The following is a 22,365-nucleotide window of genomic DNA, read 5'->3' as shown; positions in this document are numbered from 1 at the left end:
CTGGCTGGGGTAAAAGAAAAACACTTTGCGCTGGGAGGGTGGGCCTGGAGGTCCTGCTGCTGGAATAAGCACGGCATCTCGGCCCTTCCATCAGCAGAAACCGCAGAGTTGAGCGCCACAAGGAGCACCCCGCCCCCCAGGCCAGGACCCGGCGGGGGTGGGGGTGGGGCGGGGCGGGGCGGGACGGGGGGCGGTGCCGATGGCGGTAGGAAGCCAGGCTCCCGCAGTGACTAACCCCACATGGTTATCTGCAGCCACTGTGGAGCAAGAAGAACATCAGAGGATGGGCGAGGTGGTGGTGGGGCATGACGTCTGGGGAAAGGGAAGGGCCAGTGGAGCCGCGGGTGTCGGGGTGGGGGGGGTGCCCGAGGATCCTTTCCATGTACCTGGTTCAGGTTCAAGCAAATCTGGCCAGTATTGTTAGGGTCCATGGTTAGAAAGTACGCTGTTTCAAGGAGGAGGCAAGGGAGAAGGGTTGGGAGCTGAGTCAGTGGTCTGCAAGACCCCTTCCCGACCAGGGAGGATGTCAGAAAGGGTGTAAGAAGCTGTTCCTTCCCTCTTCCCAGCCAAACCCCCAGCCCAGCAGGGAATTAATGGTAAGGACTCCTACAGCCTTGCTCTGAACCAGGGCCTGTTCTGAGTGCTCTCCAAATACTATCTCATTTAATCTCTGCCTCCATTCTATGCAGGCTGTACTGTTATCTATATTTATAGGTAAGGCAACAGAGGCACAGAGAGATAAAGTGACTTGCCCAAGGCAACAGAGCCAGCAAGTGGTGGAGCTGGGATCTGAACCCAGATCATCTGTGTCTGGTGGAGGGGAATGGTTCTGGAGCAGTGCTCTTCGTGTGGGTATGTGGGAGAAGGCCGGCGGTCCCCTGGCCCAGGGTGGGGAGTGGGCAGGTGCCTGACTCACTGAACATGGCCTTCAGCCTCATGAAACAGCTGATGAAGCTGTCAAAATCCATGATCATTTCGTCATTTGCATACCTGGCCACCAACACCTGTGTCACCTTGTTATTCAGTTTGATGCCTGGGAGAGAGAGGAGTGTGGAGGGGGAGAGTCCAGCCCTCTGGCCGCTGCTGCCTACCCCCTCCCTGCCCAAAGCCCTCTCCTGCCCCTGGCCACCTGCTTTCTCAATTGCCAAACGCATCTCATAGGAGTTCAAGGTGCCTGAGTGGTCCTGGTCACACTCTTGGAAGATGTCCTGAAGGGACAAGACAGATGCGGTAGGGCCGTGTGCATGGCACGGTGGCTGAAGTGATGAAATGCTTCACGACAGCTACCCAAGACCCCAGGGGCCCCCTACGCTGGCCCACCCCGAGCTCCAGTATTCCTATCACCTGGTGACTGTGGGGTTAGTTCCTGGCACCCTGCCCAGGGCTCTCTGCCTGTATCCTTTACGCTGGCTGATACCTGGACTGTGCTGGTTATTGAATATTTTGACTAGTTAATACGCCAACACATCAACGGCTCCATCCTGGGTGTGTGTGTGTGTGTGTGTGTGTGTGTGTGTGTGTGTGTGTGTCTCTCTCTCTCTCTCTCTCTCTCTCTCTCTCTAGTCAGGGGCTCCTGTTCCAGCTCCATCCTTACTAGTCCTCATCCCTCTGGAGGCCTCTCTTTCTTACCTCCATAAACTGCCCCCTCAATGCCCTTTACCGTCCATTTCTTGATTTTTCTCCACAGGATCTGGAACTCCTGAAGCCCCAGTTTGCCAGAGCCATCTTTCTGGGAGGTAGTCAAGGATATAAGAGGAGGGTGGGGAGGGCATCCTGGGGGCTGGGAAGCAGAGGGACTCACCGAGGTAGGGCACAAGACTCAAGGGGCCTGTATGGTAACCATGGTAACAGCCAGAAGACCTGGCATCTTTTGTTACCCCAGCTCCTAATCCCCATCCGGAAGGAGGGCATGGCTGGTCAGAGATGGCCACCTTAGGGCCAGGCTCAGGGGTAGGGGGCTGGGGCAGGAGAGCACTGGACAGGACTGCCCACTGGACAGGAAGATACATCCAAGAGGTTGACCATACAGCGGCACACGTCCAGGCTGAAACCCTTGGTTTTGAGGTTTTTGACTGTGAGGGAGGGAAGGGGCAGGAAGAAGGGGAGGGATGAGCAGGGTGTGGTTGGGGTTTGGGGGGAGGGGTGGGGGTGATTAAGGGTGGGGGGAAGGGTTGTGAGTGGGGGATGGAAGACTCACCTTTGGAGACCACCTTGTTGAGCAGCTTCTGTAGCTCATACATGCCCACCTCCTTGTCCTAGGAAGGGGGACCATAAACCCCCGCTCTGGCCCCTTCAGCCCCAAACCACCTCCTTTCAATCCCCTAGCCCTCTGCCTCTCACCTCTCCACCGGCCACTATGTGAAACAAACGTATGAAGTCCTGGTCTATGTCATTCTCAGAGATGTTCTCCTGGAGGGAAAGGAGTGGGAGAGGGACACAGTCCAGAAAGTTCTTCCACACCCCTACATGCTGCCCCCAAATCCCACCCCCCACAGCCTCCCCTCACCTCTTGGAGAAGCTCAGCGAAGTTGGCTTCATCCAGTTCCCTGGGCAGAGGTGGATGAAGGCTCGGAGTGAGCAGGGGTCAGGGAGACAGGGATTCCAGTGGGATGGTCAGGGAGGTCATGTCATGTCTCTGCAGCAATACGGAACGGGCTCCGTGGGATCTGGCTTCTGATTCTGGCTCTGCTACTACCTGGGACTTCCCTGCCTCATGCCTAAGTTTCCCTGACTGTAAAATAGGGACGGGGGTGGGGGGACCCAGCTGACTGTCCCCTGAGGTTGAATCTTACAGCTCTGGGGCAGGTGGCCTTGGGGCAGTGAGGTGGGGCCCCTCACCAGGACTCGCTGTGCTTCTCCGTGAAGATCCGGAGCAGGAAGTCAGCATCCTTGTGTGGCTCAAAGGTGGAGGGAATGATAATGTATTCCCCCGGAGGCAGCCGGAGGTGGCTGCTCACCTCCCGTGAGTTGGTGAAGATCTCTGAGAAGCCCAGGTCCTGGTACTTCACGAAGAAGTCCTTTTTCAAGTGGACGTCCTGGAGGTTCTGAAACTGTATGTGCCCTGGAGGTGGGTACAGGGCCCACAGAGGAGGGCAGGGAGGGAGGGACCCCCACGGTGATGCCCAGCTGGGCAGGGCTAGGGAGGGCCTGGACCCTGCCCATCTGGCAGGTAACCCCAGTGTGGTCGTTTCCTTCCCTGACCCTCACTCAGGGCCCAAGGGGGCTGGAACCCTGACCCAATGGGCCCCAGAACCCTTCGCCGAATTCCACCCCTTGCCCATCCACATGCCAGGAGTGGGGTGGATGTCTGCCCAGGATCAAGCCCCACGTCTTCTGTACCTCCTTTGGGACCTGGGAAAGGAAGAGAGAGGAGGGTCAGATCCCCAGGATGGTGAAGGGGCTCAGGCCTGTGGAAGCCAGGTGTGTGTGTGTGTTGGGGGGTGCTAAGGGCACTGGGACGCTGGTGGTGGGGAGGGGCGTGGGCTCTAAGAGCTAAAAGTCCCAGCGTTAATAACACGTCCGCTTTGAATCTAGAAAAATGGCACAGATGAACCAGTTTGCAAGGCAGAAATAGAGACACAGACGTAGAGAACAAACGTATGGACACCAAGGGGGGAAAGGGGAGTGGTGGGATGAACTGGGAGATCGGGAATGACATATATACACTAATATGTATAAAATAGATAACTAATGAGAACCTGCTGTATAGCACAGGGAACTCCCACTTCGCTGTACGGTAGAAACTAACACAACATTGTAAAACAACTACACCCCAATAAAAAAAAAATAACCCTTCTGCTTTGGATGGCAAAGTACGATTTACACAAAGTTTTGCCAAGGGGAGATTTTTACCACTGCAGGTTAAGGATGGGAAACAGAATCCCCCAGAGGTGAGATAACTTGCCCAGTCTCACACTGCTGAACATTTGAAGAGCTGGGATAAAAAACTAAGAGAGGGCTTCCCTGGTGGCGCAGTGGCTGAGAGTCCGCCTGCCGATGCAGGGGACATGGGTTCGTGCCCCGGTCCGGGAGGATCCCTCATGCCGCGGAGCAGCTGGGCCCATGAGCCATGGCTGCTGAGCCTGCGCGTCCAGAGCCTGTGCTCTGCAACGGGAGAGGCCACAGCAGTAAGAGGCCCGCGTACCACAAAAAAAAAAAAACGAAGAGAGCATTTTCCATGGAGCGCTCATGTCTTGCAGGAAGTTAATAGGGGATTATTGAAACCAAGGAAGGAGCACATAGAAGTTTGTAAAAAGGTGAGATAAACCAAGATAAATAGGTTGCCCTCCTCCAGGGATGACCAGAACTTTTAATATACTGATGGCCCCGTGGAGCTCTGGGTTGGGGTAGAGAATACAGCCTTTCCTGGCAGGGCTGTGTCTAACCTTGGAAATGGCTTCAGGTGCGTCTGTTAACCTGGGGGACTCACAGCCTAGGAGGAGGGCAAGGCTCGTGTCTTTTGTTCACGATTGAACCTCTGGAGACTGGGGCCTGGCATACAGTAGGTGCTCCATGAATATAACTGACTATGTAAATGAAAGAACAAACGGACATTTCTAGGATTTTGCAAAGCACCGTTTGGGAAATGCTTGTCAGGGGTTTCTCTTGGCCGGAGTCCATGCTCTTGGTGGGGCAGCTGTGGGGGGGCTTGGGGGCCGTGGAGATATCTCCGAGTGTGTGGGAACTGGTGTGAGTTTGGACAAGTGACCTCACCTCTCTGGCTCCCAATCTCCTTCCTCTTCATTAAAGGCGTTACTACTCGAAAGGCCTTTGGAACAATGCCTGGCACAGAGGAAGTGCTCCCTAACTGTTTTAGATTTTAAAAATCTGAAAAGAAAACTGCCAGCCCTGCCTCAAAAGTGCAAAGCACTCTGGAAAGAGACAGGGCCGAGATGGGCAGTGAGGATTAAATTGGGAGATTGGGATTGACATATACACACTACTATATATAAAACAGATAACTAGGACTTCCCTGGTGGCACAGTGGTTAAGAATCCACCTGCCAATGCAGGGGACATGGGTTCGAGCCCTGGTCCAGGAAGATCCCCACACGCCATGGAGCAAATAAGCCCGTGTGCCACAACTACAGAGACCGCGCTCTAGACCCCGCAAGCCACAACTACCGAGCCCGCGTGCCACAACTACTGAAGCCCACGTGCCTCGAGCCTGTGCTCCACAACAAGAGAAGCCACCCAATCAGAAGCCCACACACCACAACCAAGAGTAGCCCCCCACTTGCCGCAACTAGAGAAAGCCCACGCACAGCAACGAAGACCCAACGCAGCCAAAAATACATAAATAAACAAATAAATTTTAAAAAATTAAAAAAATAGATAACTAATAAGGACCTACTGTATAGCACAGGGAAAACTACCCAATACTCTGTAATGACCTATACGGGAAAAGAATCTTAAAAAAAAAAGTGGATATATGTATAAGTACAACTGATAAACCTTGTAAATCAACTATATTCCAATTAAAAAAAAAAAAAGGAAAAAGGAAAGAGACAGGGGTGTGGAGGCGGTTGGAGGGTGTCCTGGTCCCAGGGCAGGTGGTGGGGTGGGGTGGGCAGTGGTCCTAGGGGTGAGGCCATGGGGAGAGCAAGAGTGGCTGGGGGACCAGCTGGGCACGCACGGAGTAGATGACAAAGCCGATGGTATGCAGCTGGGCTCCCTGGGGCCATGCCCGCCTCCAGTTCTTCTGCATCAGGGCCACCAGGCAGGTGCAGACGGCTTCGTCGTCCTCTGGGGCATCATCCTCCTCGGGGAGAGAGATCTTAAACTGTGGGTTGGTCCAGAATGTGTCTGTGGAGGAAGCAGGTCAGGATGGTCCTGCCCTCCCAGGGTGGACGGGCTTCCCAGCCAAGTGCGCGCCTCCTCAATGGGGCCCAGGTGTGCGGTGAGTCAGTGGCCCCTCCCTTGCTCCCTGCTCCCAAGTCCCCGCGCCCACCAGTGTAGCTCCGGCAGCCCCCTGCAGTGCTGCCCCTCCTCCAACTGCCCTCGTAGAAGGTGGTGTGCCAACACCTCCTGTAGTCCTCACAAAGCGTGTCAGGTACCAGGTTGCAGATTTCCAGGAGGGTGAAGTTGTCCAGGAAATCTTTGTAGGACATCCTGTGGTGGAGGGGAGCGGCAAGAAGCCCGCGCGCCTAGAGCCCGTGCTCCACAGCAAGAGAAGCCACCCAAAGAGAAGCCCACGTGCTGCAACGAAGAGCAGCCCCCCACTTGCCGCAACTAGATGGGCCAGAGCCCATCAGCAGCACACCCACACCTGTAGGCGCCCCCCCCAGAGCCTCCCCATCCAAGGCACAGGTGGGACAGTGGCAGGAGAGATGAAGGGACTGGGTGTGGGGACAGAAGGTGGTCCTTCTCCAGCGGCGCTGACCAGAACTCTCCGTCCTCCTTCCTGTGCAGCAGCTGCCTCTGGACGTCTGGGGCCACCTCTTCCCACTCCTTGGCACTGGAGCAGAGACAGGCAGTGGAGGGGCAGGGTGTCGGGAGGCACCTCAGTCCTCCCCCAGGGACGCCCTTACCCCTAATGTCTGCCTACTGGGGGTCCTGGTTAGATGGAGAATCTAGAGGGGAAGGGCTCACACTGGGCGGTGACTGGATGCCAGTCGGTCCCTCTGTGGCATGGCCTTGCTCGTGGGCCTGCTCTGTGCTCTGCCCCTCCCCCCAGAGGGCTGGTCGGGGCACCTACTTGTCACTCCAGGCTCCATTCCACTCAATCCGGCCCCAGGGATTCCGGACCCGAATCAGTGTTTCCATCTTGCCGCGGTACAGGACCTGGGTGGGTTGTGGGCAAAGGTTAGGAGTGTAGGGTCACAGAAATTCTCCTTCTCCTGTCCCTCTGTGTGGGGTGTAGTGGTCAGACTCACATCCTGAAGGCCGGTCACTGAGTAAGCATGTCCTCTCACCAGCATCCTCTGCGTCAATGACTCCAAGTCACTTTGGCTGTTGATCTACACAGAACAGAGAGGAAGGAAAGGAACACAAGGTCTGGTCAGAGGGATGGGGACACCTGAAGAGAGGTGACAACTCTCTGGGTTCATTTTTTTTTTAAATTAAACTTTGTATTTTCAAATGATTGTAGACTCACACGCAGGTTTCTTTGTTTTTTTGTGTGTTTTTTTTTGGTTTTTTTTTAGTTGTGGCATGGGGAATCTTTTAGTTGCAGCAGGCAGGATCTAGTTCCCTGACCAGGGGTTGAGCCCGGGCCCCTGCATTGGGAGCCCGGAGTCTTACCCACTGGACCACCAGGGAACTCCCTCACATGCAGTTTTAAGAAATAATACAGAGAGATCCGTGCACCCCATATCCAGTATCCCCCAGTGGTAACATCTTGCAAAACTATAGCACAATATCATGTTTTTTCTTTTCTGGCCGTGTCACGCAGCATGCAGGATCTTAGATTCCCAACGAGGGATCGAATCCTTGCCCCCTGCAATGGAAGCGTAGAGTCCTAACCACTGCCAGGGAATTCCCTATAGCACAATATCAAAACCAGGATGAAGATGTTGACACAATTAGTCAGTCTTATACAGATGTCTCCACTTTTACTAGTACTCATTTATGTATGTTTTATGCATTGTTATCATCTGTGTAGTTTTCTGTATCCACCACCATCATCACAATATAGAACATTTCCATCACCAGTAGCATCCCTCGTGTTGCCCTTTTATAACCAACATCCACCTCTTATGACCCTCTTCCCTAACCTCTGACAACTCCTAATCTGTTCTCTATTTTAAAAAATTTTGTCATTTCAAGACTGTCATATAAATGGAATCATACAGTGTGGAATCTTTTGGGATTGGCTTTTTCCGTTCAGCATAATTTCCTTGAGATTCATCCAAGTGGTTTTGTGTGTCAATAGTTCATCTCTTCTTATTGCTGAGTAGTATCCCCTGGTATGTATGCACCTGTTAAACTATTCACCCTTTGAAAGACATCTAAGTTGTTTCCAGGTTCTGGTTATTATGAATAGAGCTGATTTGAACACTTGGGTACAGGCTTTTGTGTGGACATAAGTCTTCATTTCTCTGGGATCAATGCCCAAGAATACAATTGCTGGGTCTTACAGTAGCACTCTGGGTTCTTTTCTTTATTTGAACAAATATGTGTTGGGTATCTATTGCATGCCAAGTACCATCTTAAGTCCCAGGACCCAGCAGTGAATGAGACAAATAAAGTCGCTGTCTTCATGGAATATGAAAACTGTCTGGAGAAGATTGGTTGTGAATATCACGTCGATAAGTAAGACGGTTTCTGATCATGATAAATGTTGGGGAGAAAATCAAAACAAAGTGGAGAGGAAATGGGGGGCAGGAGCGGGTAATTTAGATTGGGAAGCAGGGAAGGATAGCCTGAGGAAGGGCCATTTGAACTAAAAAGTGAATGAGAAGGAGCTAGTTATGCAGGTATTTGGAGAAAGAACTTTCTAGGTGAAAGCAACAGCAGGTGCAAAGGCCCTGAAGCAGGACCAAGCATGGCTTACTTCGATGGAGCACCCCATGAGGGAGGATCGCTCTATGGCCTTTCTAAGCATCCTCAGCAGGTTCAGAGGGGGCTTCTGGAGTTGGAGGCTCTGGGTCACGCCCCCCGTGAAGTCCTCAAAGCCCTCTACCATGTTGCCCCCAGACAGGGCTTCATAGGATCCGTTCAGCCTGTGGGCACAGAGAGGGCACCGTCTGGGCTCTGGGATGCAGTTGTGAGCTTGGACCTCAGAGGGTGTGGTGAGGGAAGGGAGGGATGCCCTGCTGTCCCCCTGCCTCTTCCCCTGATTCCAGTTGCTCCCCTACCCGCCCCCCCCCCCCCCCCGTCACTGCCAACTGGCAGAGCAAGCTTGGAGGCCAGGCGAATCGCCAGGCTGGGGCACTCACTTGGCGTACGCCTTCTCCAGCAGGGCACTCCAGAACTCGGTGCGCTCAGCTGAATGCACGAACACCAGCTTGCCATTCTTTGTGGGCAGCCGGTCATCCACCACCACGTCCACCCACTGCCCAAATTGCCAAATCTGCGGGCGGCAAGGTGGGTCTCAGCGGGGCGTGGGGCATCTGTATGCCCCAGGCCCCCTTCCGAGCTCAGACACACATACATGCGCGCACGCGCACATACCCCTCCCTTCTTGCATGAAGACTCTGTTACATGAGCGCCTCCTGGTGTCAGGTTCAGTGACACACCAGTAACAGAGGGCCCCCCACCCCTCCGCCGCCGCCGCCGCCAAAGAAAGGCAGTGAAAGGCCTGAACCTCCCCCCAGGCTCACCTCCAGGTTCTGCCATGGCCTCCAGAGGGACCCACCCACCTTTTGACCTTGGCTGGACTTTAGGACTTCTGAGGTCTTAAAAACTCTTGTGACTTTCAGAAATATTTTTATGACATGAGGAATTTGTCCACATGTTGAATAATTTGAAGAGCAGATTACAAAAATTACATGACAGAAACTCTCAGTGTCATATGCACACATGCACATACACACGTATACGTGCATATACATATGTGAGTGTATCTACTGAGAGAAAGAGACAGAGACAGAGAGAGAGAGAAGCAGGAGGAAGAGGAGGAGGAGAATGAATCACAAACTGATAACTATTTCCTTTGGGGGCTTTAAAAAATTAGCTTAGGGCTTCCATGGTGGCGCAGTGGTTGAGAGTCCGCCTGCTGATGCAGGGGACACGGGTTCGTGCCCCGGTCTGGGAAGATCCCACATGCTGCAGAGCGGCTGGGCCCGTGAGCCGTGGCCACTGAGCCTGCGCGTCCGGAGCCTGTTGCTCCGCAACGGGAGAGGCCACAACAGTGAGAGGCCCTCGCACCGCAAAAAAAAAAAAAAAAAAAAAAATTAGCTTACACAGTTTCTTTAGTGAGAGGATATTTCTCTGATAATTAGATAAAAATCCACCCTAATAAATGTTTTTTTCAAAAAGGAAAGAAAAAAGGTAAACTTCAAAGCATGTACTAATTCTTTCTCTCTCTTTCTCACACACACACACACCCCTCACACACAAATCAACATTGTGGCTTTCAAATCGCCCTTCACCTGAAAATGGAAGATGCCAGCATAGTTTTTCTTGAAGCTCTGCCCCCTGGGCACCACACGGTACAGCAGTTTGGGATATGTTGTAAGGGAGCCAATGGCAGCCAGCAGCCAGCAGTCCCCTGGAAAGACAGAAGGGCTCCCCGTTTGAGCACTTCCATGTGTGTGGGTCCCAGAGTCCAAGCCCCGGAGGATCAGGAGCTGCTCTGTGGCCCCCTCCCCGACAGAGATGCTCTCCCACTGAGGAGTCTTCAGAGAGGAAGCAAGCAGGGAGAAGCTGTAGAAGGACCAGCTCTGGGGGTGGGTGAGTTCTCCACCTGTTCTATTAGGCGAGAGACTCACAAATCAGAGCCAGATGTTTTTGTTCTGGGATTTGGGGAGAAGGTGTTTTTGGCCTTGGTCTTACTCCCCCCTCTGGGACCTGCCATCTTTGGGGGACAGCCAATCGTCTCCTGTCCCTTGAACCAGTCCAATCCCCTTCCCCATGGCCCCGCACCTCTACCCCGTGATTACAGTGGTGTGGTGATCAAGACGGCTCCCCTTGTTGTCAGCCCCGTAATAATAGAGACCCAAGGGGCTCAGTCTGTACCCTCACTGGGACACAGGGGCAGGATTCTTGGGCTGAAGTCATCTGTTGCCATCTCTCCTGGGGAATCTCAGACCACGGGTGGGACTTGGGGCAGGGTGGTGCCCTGAGGGGGTACATGGGCCAGGCTGAGGCTGAGGGCACTGGCAAAGCTTCTGTGTTTACCAAGGCCTTCTGGCTGCCTGAGGAACCCTTGGAGGGGGGCAGAAGGGAGGAGAGGAATGTTAAGGACACTCTAGTCACCATCGTGGAAAGGGCACCTAGGGAGAAGCAATTTTTCCTCTGGTAACCCTGGGCCCTCCAGCCCAATGAGCCGCAGCAGCAGCTGTGGGACCTGCTGTCTCCTTGGCCTCTGCCCTACCCACACCCTGCCCTCTTCTCTGCCACAAATGGGACACAATTCAGCCCCAGAGGAAGCCCACTCTGGCCTTCTTCCTTATGATGCAATGAGGGGTTTGGAGGAAACCGGGGGATAGGACCAGGCTTGGGGAGGAAGCTCTCTCTGGGGGCTGTCCATGGGAGCCTGCGGGAGAGTGGCTGCTCCTTTACCTGATACCCCAGACTGAGGAAGTTGTGTCACATGCAGTGGTTAGCGGAAGCCTAATTCTCCTCTCCTTGAGCTTAGGCCGGATTGCGAGCTTGCTTTTAACAGCAGAACGTGGGGGAGGTTATCGCCTGCTTCTCCTGAGACCAGGTGGTGAAGGCATTCAGGCTTCCTCCTTGTTCTCTCTCTTGGGCCGCTCACTCAGGGGGAGGCCAGCTACCATGTGTGGACACTCAAGCGTCCTACAGAGAAACTTATGTGGCAAGGACCTGGGGCTTCCTGCCACGTGAGTGCACCATCTTGGAAGGGGATCCTTCAGCTCCTGTGAAACCTCATGAGAAACCCTGAGCCAGACCAACCAGGCTATGCTGCTTCCTAATTCCTGCCCTGGAGAAACTGTGAGATGATAGTTGTTTGCTATTGCTTTTAGTCACTGACTCTTGGAGCAACTGATAACTAATATAGCACCCTGCTTACTCCCAGACCCAGATGGCAGCAGGTAGGGATGGAATCCGGATTAGAGGAGGAAAAGGGACACAGAAGAGCTGTCTGAACCCAGGGCTCCCAGTCCCCCAGCCTCAGGAGACACCCTGGCACTCTTTCCCAATTCACCCCCTTCCCCCAGCTTTCCTGCCCCCCACTCACCGAGCACCCCCTGGCAGATGTCGGTTGGGCTGACCCCATTCACAATGAATTGAGGATTGCTTGTGATTTGCTGCAATGAAGGAATAAAGGTTTCAGAGAGCCCAGGACACCCCCCTCCCAAGCTCCCTCCCACTTTCCTGGGGAATGCTGCTGTCTCTTGGAGTTCTAGGGGAAACCTGGATGGGGGACGGCAGGGGGAACTTGGCCTAATTGTAGGCTGTGAAGGCAAAGGTCAATGAGTGACCTTCCCAGGGGTTTTCTGAGAGGTTTTACTTAAGCATGTCCCGAACCGTCCCCTGCCTTGATGGAAATGGAGTCTAGTACAGAGCTAAGATAGGACGGTGGGGGATTGGAGATTATCCAAGTGACTGGGACCTTGCTACTATCCCCACCCCCCAGGAGTCCATGCCTCCCTTCCCAGTGCCCACACTGGGCCGCTGCCAGCTGATGTTCCGCACGTGTTTCGAGTTGGGGCCCAGTTCCTTGAAGCCCAGTGAACTGGGTTCAGCGGGGAAAAAGGGGTCCTTGAACAACTCCCCCTTCCGTAGGCAGAGTGCTCGCAGCTCCTCAAAGCTCTGGTTGTTGTATTTCTGGGCGTTGTGGTGCTGGCCCACGCCCTTGGCCTTGAGTCGGTTCTGGCTTATGTGAGCCGCCATCCCCTTGTTGGTGAAAACGGTCTCCACTTAATAATAAAAAGACAAATAACCTAATCAAAAAATGGACAAAGGATCTGAATAGGCGTTTTTCTGAAGAAGATACACAAATGACCAATAATCACATGAAAAACTGCTCAACATCCTTCGTCAACAGACAAATGCAAATCAAGGACACAATGAGATACTACTTCACAACCACTAGGATGGCTTTAATCCAAAAGACTGGTAATAACAAGTGTTGGTGAGGGTGTGGAGAAATTGGAGCCCTCGGACACTGCTGGTGGGGATGTAAAAGGGTGCAGCCACTTTGGAAAACAGTCTGGCAGTCCCTCAGTTAAACACAGAATTACCATATGATCCAGCAATTTCACCTCTAGGTATATATACTCAAGAGAAATGAAAATATATGTCCATACAAAAAATTCTGCACAAATGTTTATAGCAGCAACAACACTCACAATTGCCGAAAAGTGGGGAAAACCCCAAATGTCCATCAGCTGATGAATGGACAAACAAAATGAGGAATACACGTACAGTGGACTATTACTCAACAATAAAAAGAAATGAAGGGCTTCCCTGGTGGCGCAGTGGTTGAGAGTCTGTCTGCCGATGCAGGGGACACGGGTTTGTGCCCCGGTCCGGGAAGATCCCACATGCCGCGGAGCGGCTAGGCCCGTGAGCCATGGCCGCTGAGCCTGCGCGTCCGGAGCCTGTGCTCCGCAACGGAAGAGGCCACAAAAGTGAGAGACCCGTGTACCACAAAAAAAAAAAAAAAAAAAAAAAAAAAAGAAATGAAGTACTGAGACATGTTACGACATGGATGAACCTTGAAAACATTATGCTAAGTGAAGACAGCAGTCACAAAGGATCACATATTGTATGATTTCAATTATGTAAAATGCCCCAAACAGGCCGATCTATATAGAGACAGGAAGTATAATCATGGTTGCCTAGTGCTTAGAGGGTTGGGGGATTGGAAGTTGATGGCTAAAGGGTATGGGGTTCCTTTTGCGGGAGAACGAAAAGGTTCTAAAATTGATTGTGGGGAGGGTTGCACAACTCCATGAATGTACTGAAAACCACTGATTGTACACTTTAAATGGGTGAATTGTGTGGTATGTGAGTCATAGCTCAATAAAGCTGTTTAAAAAAAATGACCTCCAGACCATGCAAACAGACACTGCCTTTTGGGGAGAGTGGAAATAATGGAGTGCAGCGGGCAGGAGGGCAGAGGGGAAGGGGCTGCTCGCGGGGGAGGGTCCAGTTAGGGAATGGCTCAGTGGGTGGGGTGGCTGGGTCTCTGAGAGGAAAAGTCAGGCCGGCTGACAGGTCCTGAGCCAGCTGGCGGCTGGGGACCCAGGATTCCTCCTCCCCCAGAGGGACTGCAACCTCTTACACCCTTCCTGAGTATGCCTGCCCACACCCGTCCGCCCTCCGTGGGACTGACTCCCCCCTGCCACCGGCAGGGGACCCAGGAGGAGAGCGTGGAGGAGGGGCGAGAGGAGCAGAGGTCCACTCTGAATCTCAGGTCTTACCCCCCCAGGCACCCGGGGCCTGTGCCCCCGCGTCTCCCCACATTCTCAGCTGCCTCTGGAATAAGGAAGTACTTGAGGGAAGGGAGAAAGGATGTGGTCTAAGTTAAACAGAGCCCAGTTGGGGCCGGGGTGTGGGAGGAATCCAGAGTGAGGAAAAGAAGGGGGGCAGCTGCAGAGAGGGGAGCAGGGGGTCTCAGCTACGCTTCCTCCCTCTAGCGGACAGGCAAGAAGAGTTAGAACAGCAGAGATGACAGTCCTGAGCACCTGGTCTGTGCAGGGCCCCGAGAGAGGGCCACGTGGTGCCCAGGGTGACCGGAACAGGAAGCCGGAGCTCGGAGGTCGGTAGTGGGTCGAAGGTCACAGAGTGAGAGCTGGGGTGGACTAAGCCTGACCTCAGACCCCAGATTGGGCTTGTGACCTTCACCCTATGCTGCCCTGGAAGGAGGTGCCTCTCCACCGTGGGAAGGCCTGGGGATCCATAGCCATCTCCCCATCCTAGTCAACTAAGGAGGTCACGGGCCATTTGTGGCTCAGCTTATCTGATACCCCCTTACTCTTCCCATTGCCCAAGCAAGCAAACCCATTCTCCCGTCCCTCACCAGCGTCTCCTGGGACTTCCCTGGGTCCAGGAATGACTCCCGTTCCCTCCACTTATTAGCCTGACAAACCCACACAGGTTGCCACCCACCAGCCCAGTGCCTTGGAGCACAGGCTGCCTTTGTTCTTCAGCTGCATCGACTGTTCCTGCCTCGGTGCCTCTGCTTGGAATCATTCCTCATCCCACACACACATCTGTCCATTGGGAAAGTCCTGGCTCAATGCCACCGGCTCGGTGAAGCCTCCCCTGACGCCTCGGTGAAGCCAGAGTCGGGGCTGCCCTGGTGTCCAACACTCTCCTTTATTTTATTTTATTTTATTTTGCAGTACGCGGGCCTCTCACTGTTGTGGCCTCTCCCGTTGCAGAGCACAGGCTGCAGACGCGCAGGCTCAGCGGCCATGGCTCACGGGCCCAGCTGCTCCGCGGCATGTGGGATCTTCCCGGACCGGGGCACGAACCCGTGTCCCCTGCATCGGCAGGCGGACTCTCAACCACTGCGCCACCAGGGAAGCCTCAACACTCTCCTTTATTATGACACCCATCCCTGCCTGGCCTGTCTGTTCTGCCCCCCCGGAGGTGATGAGCTCTCAAGGGTGGAGGTAGGGTCCCCTGTCCACTGCTGGGTTCCCTCAGTCTTACACAGCACCTGACCCAGCAGGGGCTCAGAAACGCTTTCAGGGGATGAATGAGTGACTGTCTGCTTTGCAGACAGTAGTAATTTTTCATCTATGTTTGCAAATCTATGTTTTCTCTCTCCTGCCCCGCTCCCCAACTCCCTGTTCCACTCTAGCTCCACATGTATTTTGTTTATTGGTTGCCTCCCTCACAGAATGAATGCTCACACAGGCAGGGATTTTGGTCTGTTTTGTTTGCTGCTGTATTCCTGCTGCTGTATTGTGTACATAGTAGGTGATCAATAAATATTTTGAAGGATGTTCTTGGCAGCTTCTGTAGGGAGGAGGTCGGTGCATCTCAGTTTCCCCCACAGGAAGAGGGCCCAATAACAATCTGTGAAGGGAATGGGTGGGCATGTGGTTCATCCCTGGGACACCCCCATCCATTAGGGAGAGCCCCCTAGCAGGTGCCCAGTAAATGGTGGGACCTGCAGACTCCAGTCCAGCACTGTCCACAGGCTATGCCTGGTCTGGGGACCCAAAAGGGCTCAGCTCATCCCAGGAAAGCCAGAGTGTTGGTGCAGAGAATGACAAAAGTCTTGGCTACAGCAGAGAGGTCTCTCTGGGGTCCCTTGGGGTCCCTGAGGCCTGGAGGCTTCTGGCCCCCACTAAGAAAATTTCATTGGCTGTAAGGATTAGGGTGAGTTTGCTGAAGAAAGACTTGGAATCCTGTCCTTTGTTTCTTCCATAAAGCCTGTGGCTTATGATGAGAAGATAGTAGGAATCCTCCCTCAGTTGTGAAAGTAACTAGCACTTACACAGCATTTATAAAAGTAATAATAGTTAACAGAGTTTGAGGACTCAGCGCATGCCTGCATGGCTCTAAACACTTTATGTGCATTAACTCATTGAATCCTCACAACAGCCCTGTTAGTTAGGTTTATTATTATCGTCTCCCTGCTTCAGAGGGAGAAACTGAGGCACACAGGCTGAACTTCCTCAAGGCTGCACACCTGGCTGGCAGCAGAGTCAGGGTCACACCTAGGCAGGCTGGTCCATGCTCTCACCCATTACCCTTACCGCCTTTCAGGGAGGGAGCCTCGGTGGAGGGGCAGAGGCTGTGCTGGAGAGAAGGACAAATGGTCAGCCGGTCTGAGGCCATCCCTTCTTCCATCTTACTACAGCCTCTAGGTGGCCTTTCTTAAGCTCCTTCCCTGGGCTGGGAGGAGAGGTTGATGATGGTGTTTGAAAAGGGGTCAGGAGGTAGCTTATTTCTCTTTAGCAGAGCTAGTGCCCTGGGCTGCACCAAGACAGAGTGAGTAGCTGTGTGACCTTGGGCAAGTTGCTTTACATCTCTGAGCCTCGGTTTCCTCATTTGCATGAAGAGGTTGCTATATCCTATCTTGAAGTATGTATCAGGAGTAAATAATGCAACATACATGAAAAAGACAGGTGTTCCGGTAGTGCTCACACAATGTAAGTTGTCTTCTCCCAACTAGCTAGTATTTATTGAGCTCCTAGCAGGATCACGTAGCCCCCTGCATACCCCTCTGTCACAGGACTTAATGATCATAAGGACAGGGTCCTGAGAGGAAGGACAAAGAACATCCCTAAGAGAGAAGAGAATACAGAACTTGTTTTGTTTCACCTCTGGGTCCTCACCCCATGTTGTCAGCTGACCTGGGTGGGTGAACCCAGGGCCCGCCCAGAGAAGGTAAGTCAGCGGTTCTCACCGAGGGGTGGGGGGGGTGATCACATCCCCAGGGAATACTGGGCGATGTCTAGAGACATTTTTCATTGTCCTAACAGGGGACTGGGGTGTGGGAGCTACTGGCATCCAGTGGGTAGAGGCCGGGATGCTGCTAAACATCCCACAGTGCACAGGACAGACCTTACAACAAAGAATTATCCTGCCCCCAAATGTCAAGAGTGTGGAGGGTGAGAAACCTGGACTAAGTGAATAGCCCAAGACCCCGCATGGTGAGGGAACCCTCTGTGCCCTTCCACCATGGGGCTGCCCTCTGCCCGGCTGCCCCCAGGAGTGAACATGCTGAGCTCTCCAGGGGTTCTGGAAGGACCACAGAAGGTGCTGGTGTCTAAGAAAACTGGAGAACATCCGAGGGCAGACCAAGGCGATGAGGGTTAAATGTCACCTCCCTCATCTCCCGGGAGTCCTCCATCCCTGGACCATCACCCAGCTGAGGAGTGATTGCTCACTGTCCTGTCTGCCTAAGGTCCTGCATACTCTGTCGGCCGGGTCTGCGCTTCTGACTCAGTGACTGGCAGGGAGGACCCACACGTGCGCACACACACACACACACACACACACACACACACACACACACACTTCACCACAGTTATCTCCCAGAATGTCTCAGGGCCAGGGGCATGGGCAAGCTGAGACAGACAGACACACAAGACTGGCTGTGGGAAGGACAGGCAGATTGCCAGAGCAATACGTGAAAACAAGGCATGAATGTATAGGACGATTTTTGGACAAGACAGGGCATGTCTTGTCTTCCCCCATCAGACTGGAGACCTGTAGATTTAGGGACAGCTGAATTTCCAGAGCAGAGAGCAAATGAAGATGTTGTTTCGACTGGGCTTGGGGCCTCCCCTTCGGCCTGCACTTCCCAAGAAGCCTGGAGGCTGGGCCTAGGGGTGCCCCTTATTTCTCTAACAGCCACGGCCATGGTCACGGGGGCTTCCTTCACACAAGCCTGTTTCCCAGGTGGCTGTGACAGTGTGTTGGCTGGTCCCTCTCCTCTCCCCCACTCTAAACTCTCAGTGGTGACGAGTTTGGGCTCCTGCAGGTCTGACCATCCGTGGCCCGTTCTTTCCCAAACCAGCTGAGAAAGAGGCCTAGTTCCTGTGCCTCAGGAGCATCCAGTCTGATGGAGGAGTCACCCTCAAGGGGACACAGCCCCTTCCCTGGGAGGAGGTCCTAGTCTGCCAGGGACAGGAGTGGGAAAAACCCCATCAACGCTTACCTGGGGAGTGCAGCGTGCTGGTGGCTCGCATGGTGCTTGACAGTTGAAGGTTCTGGGGGGAGGGGCTGGAGGACTCCCACCCCCACCCAGAACTCTCCAACTGCAGTGGGATTCCTAGGTCAGTGGCACGTTTTTGTTTTTTAATTTATTTATTATTTTTGGCTGCGTTGGGTCTTCATTGCTGTGCGTGGGCTTTCTCTAGTTGTGGCGAGCAGGGACTACTCTTCGTTGTGGTGCGCGGGCTTCTCGCTGCAGTGGCTTCTCTTGTTGCGGAGCACGGGCTCTAGGCATGCGGGCTTCAGTAGCTGTGGCTCGCGGGCTCTAGGGCGCAGGCTCAGTAGTTGTGGTGCACGGGCTTAGATGCTCCGCCGCACGTGGGATCTTCCCAGACCAGGGCTCGAACCTGTGTCCCCTGCATTGGCAGGCAGATTCTTAACCACTATGCCACCAGGGAAGTCCAGTGGCACGTTTTTAACAGCTGCCTCCTTCCCATTTGTCCCCCCACAAGCTGGTGCTGTCGCTAACCTGGCCCCTTCCATCTGCCTGGTCCCCACCCACCATTCCAAGGGCCATCTCCCCGTGGGGACAGGAGACCCAGCACCCGCACTCTGGAGGTCACCACGAGGCTGGCTGTCCTCACCGTATCATCCCGTCAGGATAAGTCTGAGACCCTCTTCTTCTGCCCAAGGCTACCAGGAAGGGGCTGTCCCTGACACCCCAACCAGACCTCTTTATCTTGAAAGCCTCCTCGTTTCCAGAAGCCATTGACATGGCGTTCTCCCTGTGAATCTCTGTGTCTTCACATGGCCTTCTCTGTGTCTCTCTCCTATTCTTACAAAGACACCAGTTGTATTGGATTAGGGAACCCCCTTTACCAGCATGACCCTATCTTTTTAAAAATTTTAAATTTTATTTATTTTTTATACAGCAGGTTCTTATTAGTTATCCATTTAATACATATTAGTGTATATATGTCAATCCCAATCCCCAATTCATCTCACACACACACACACACACACACACACACCCAACAGCTTTCCCCGCTTGGTGTCCATATGTTTGTTCTCTATATCTGTGTCTCAATTTCTGCCCTGCAAACCGGTTCATCTGTACCATTTTTCTAGGTTCCACATATATGCGTTAATATACGATATTTGTTTTTCTCTTTCTGACTTACGGCACTCTGTATGACAGTCTCTAGACCCATCCATGTCTCTACAAATGACCCAATTTTGTCCCTTTTTATGGCTAATATTCCATTGTATATATGTACATCTTCTTTATCCATTTGTCTGTTGATGGGCGTTTAAGTTGCTTCCATGACCTGGCTATTGTAAATAGTGCTGCAATGAACATTGGGGTGCACGTGTCTTTTTGAATTATGGTTTTCTCTGGGTATATGCCCAGTAGTGGGATCAGCATGACCCTATCTTATCTAATTACTTCTGCAATGACCCTATTTCCAAACGAAGTCACATGCTGAGGTATCAGGGATTAGGATTTCAACAAATCTTTTTGGGGGATGCAATTCAACCCATAACATTATTCTTGGCATGGTTAGGCCACTGGCATGCCTCAGAGCAGGTGATGGGGGTGTTTCTGGCTTAACTCCATGACCCCGGGGGAAGGTGTCTGGTACCATGCCAGTCATTTTGGCCTAATTGTGGGTCCTTGAGTCATCACTCTCTATGTCAATTTTCTCAGGTGAACACTAAAATGTTTGAATGAGGCAAGATGTCCTGCCTTTAAGATCCCATAACATCTTAAGATTTTTTCACCCTGTCCTAGCTCCACTGTGTACAGGTTGCGTTAGCTGGGGCAAGTGACATCTCGGCCACGGGCCTCACGCTTCTCATCTATAAATTTGGAATAGGGCACCTCTGAGGACTCAGTTACAGGCCCATCTCATTTTATTGTGCTTCGAAGATATTGCGTTTTTTACAAATTTAAGGTTTGTGGCAACTCTGTGTCAGTCAAGCAAGCCTACCGGGGCCATATTTCCAACAGCATTTGCTCACCTTGTGTCTTTGGGTCACATTTTAGTATTTAGAACTTACCACCAGCAAAAAGATTACAACTTGCTGAAGTCTCAGATGATGGTTAGCATATTTTGCAATTAAGTATTTTTAAGTTAAGGTATGTACATTTTTTTAGACATAATGCTATTGCACATTAATAGACTACAGTGTAAACGTAACTTTTATGTGCGCTGGGAACCCCCAAAATTCGTCTGGCTTGCTTTATTGCGATATTTGCTTTATTGTGGTGTCCTGGAATGGAAACCCCAGTATCTCTGCGGTCTGCCTGTAGTTCACTCATAGAAAGTGCTAAGAACAGTGCTGGCCCTAGCGAGCAATCCCATCTCTGTCTGGCTTGTCGTGCCCTCGGTTGTGGGTGCCCAGGAGGCAGCCTTGCTCTTCACTGTGTCACCGGTGCACAGTAGGTCCTCAGGACAGTTTGATGGAGGGATCAAGGGTGAGACTGCTGTTTGTGGCCTCCGGGGACTGCTGTGTGTGCTCCCTGCTGGAAACTCAGCCAATTTCTGCCCATCCACCGGCTGGCTCTCTGTTCCCCTGCCCTTGGCCCGGCAGCAACTCCAGCCCTGGGACTTTGGGATGCCTGCCCCCTGGGGTCCACATTTCCCAAGACTGCGGATCTGGCACACAGGACATCCAGGCGATTTTTATCAGGCTTTTCTGTTTGCTGTCCCCACTGTTGGCCGTTTCTTGCTGACCGTCTGCAGGCCTTTGGGGTACCTGCTTCTTCCTCCTTCTCTACCTCCTTTGAGTCTCCCCTCCCTTCTGGGAGTTCTTTGACTCTCTTTCTTGTTTTCTGCAGTGGGTGGTGGGTGGCAGGTGGGCAGGAGGATGCTCCAGGGCCTTAGGGGTCACCTGGTCATGCTCCCTGAGTTTACTGATACAGAAACAGGGCCAGAGAGGAGAGGTGGCTCCCCTGGGGATGCACAGCAAGTGAGCGGCAGAACCAGGACTGGAGCCCAGGTCGTCTGGCTCCTGTTATACACGCTGTATACCCTGTGGGCCTCTGGAGGGCAGGCTAGAATGGTCACAGGAAATTTCTTAGAAGGTGAATTTGAGTTGGATGTTAGAGCATGGATCAGACTTGAACTGGAGGGTCTGGAGACCCTCCCTCTCCAGTCTCCCTCCCTCTCCAGTCTCCCTCAGGAGAACCTCTCCAAGATCCCTCCCAGGCCAGTATCCTTGGGCAAACCCCATACCCTCCCTGAGCCTGTGTCCTCACTCATAAAAAGAGGAAAACCACACCTGCTTTGTAGGTACTATTAATGAGCATAGTATTAATTACAGTTGACGTTTATGGGGTGTTTACCATGTGCTGGGCACTGGGCCAAGTGAGCACTAGACATGTATTATCTCATGTAACTCTGATAGCAAACCCACGCCTGACCTCACAGCCAGCTCTGAGGAGTAAATGCTTTAAAAAGCATAGAAGTCACTTAGTGTAATTCCAGGCACGTAATAACCACTCAATAAATTGCATCAACAATGACAACAAATAATAATGACAGTATTTGGTCGACTACTGTGGCCCTATTTTCTTGCCTCTCCCCCTCCAGAGCAGCCCACTAAAAGTCCCTCTCTGGAAGCAGCTGTCCTGGGATCTTCCTCCTCCAGGAAGCCTTCCTGGACCAGTGTGGAACTTGTGGCTCTGCACGGCCTTTCTCCCCTGAATCTCTGTCCCATTTGTGTGGGTCTCAGCAATTCAGAGTGTGCGCCCATGTCCCTGTTCCTAATTCTGAGTGGTCCCACAATTTCCTCAGGGCAGGGGGTAGAGGCAGAGGTGACAGGGATGCAGGGGGAGGGTGGTGGAGAGGCTGGCATTGTGAATATAGCAGGCCCCTCCTGCTACTCTCTCCTCTCCCTGATGGAGAAACTGAGGCTCCACACAAGAAGTCTCTTGCCCAGGTCACATGGGGATGCTGACCTCACAGGTCCTCCAGACCAACAGAAGGGTGGTTGGATGCCAGCCATGTGTCCAGGGCAGCAGTGCAAATCAGACACCTGCCTTGGAGTTTTTCTTTCCATTTTTATTTTAAAGGAAAAAAAAAAAAAACAACAGTGCAAAACCCCATTTTCCAGTGTCGGCCACGCCCACCCCCCACCCCCAGGTCACCCCCCCTGGCTTGGGGCC

At 52.9% G+C, this 22,365-nt stretch overlaps 1 protein-coding gene across 1 annotated transcript; it reads right to left on the bottom strand.

Annotated features, from left to right (window-relative positions):
- Positions 1-230: 230 nt before the first annotated feature.
- CAPN11 (calpain 11) lies at positions 231-18,229 on the bottom strand (the record flags this gene model as incomplete). Its single annotated transcript, XM_079712648.1, has 21 exons — positions 231-257; positions 387-445; positions 917-1,208; positions 1,661-1,729; positions 2,008-2,072; positions 2,198-2,255; positions 2,341-2,409; positions 2,507-2,546; positions 2,839-3,050; positions 3,253-3,351; positions 5,635-5,804; positions 5,950-6,110; positions 6,382-6,456; positions 6,697-6,782; positions 6,875-6,958; positions 8,494-8,662; positions 8,879-9,012; positions 10,034-10,152; positions 11,806-11,875; positions 12,234-12,487; positions 18,199-18,229. The coding sequence occupies 21 exons, from the start codon at positions 18,227-18,229 to the stop codon at positions 231-233; spliced, it is 2,343 nt and encodes a 780-aa protein (XP_079568774.1).
- Positions 18,230-22,365: the final 4,136 nt, after the last annotated feature.

This window comes from Hyperoodon ampullatus (assembly GCF_949752795.1).
Source record: "Hyperoodon ampullatus genome assembly, chromosome: 10".
In the NCBI taxonomy this organism is placed as follows: Eukaryota; Metazoa; Chordata; class Mammalia; order Artiodactyla; family Ziphiidae; genus Hyperoodon; species Hyperoodon ampullatus.
This window is presented reverse-complemented; position numbering and strand designations above follow the sequence as displayed.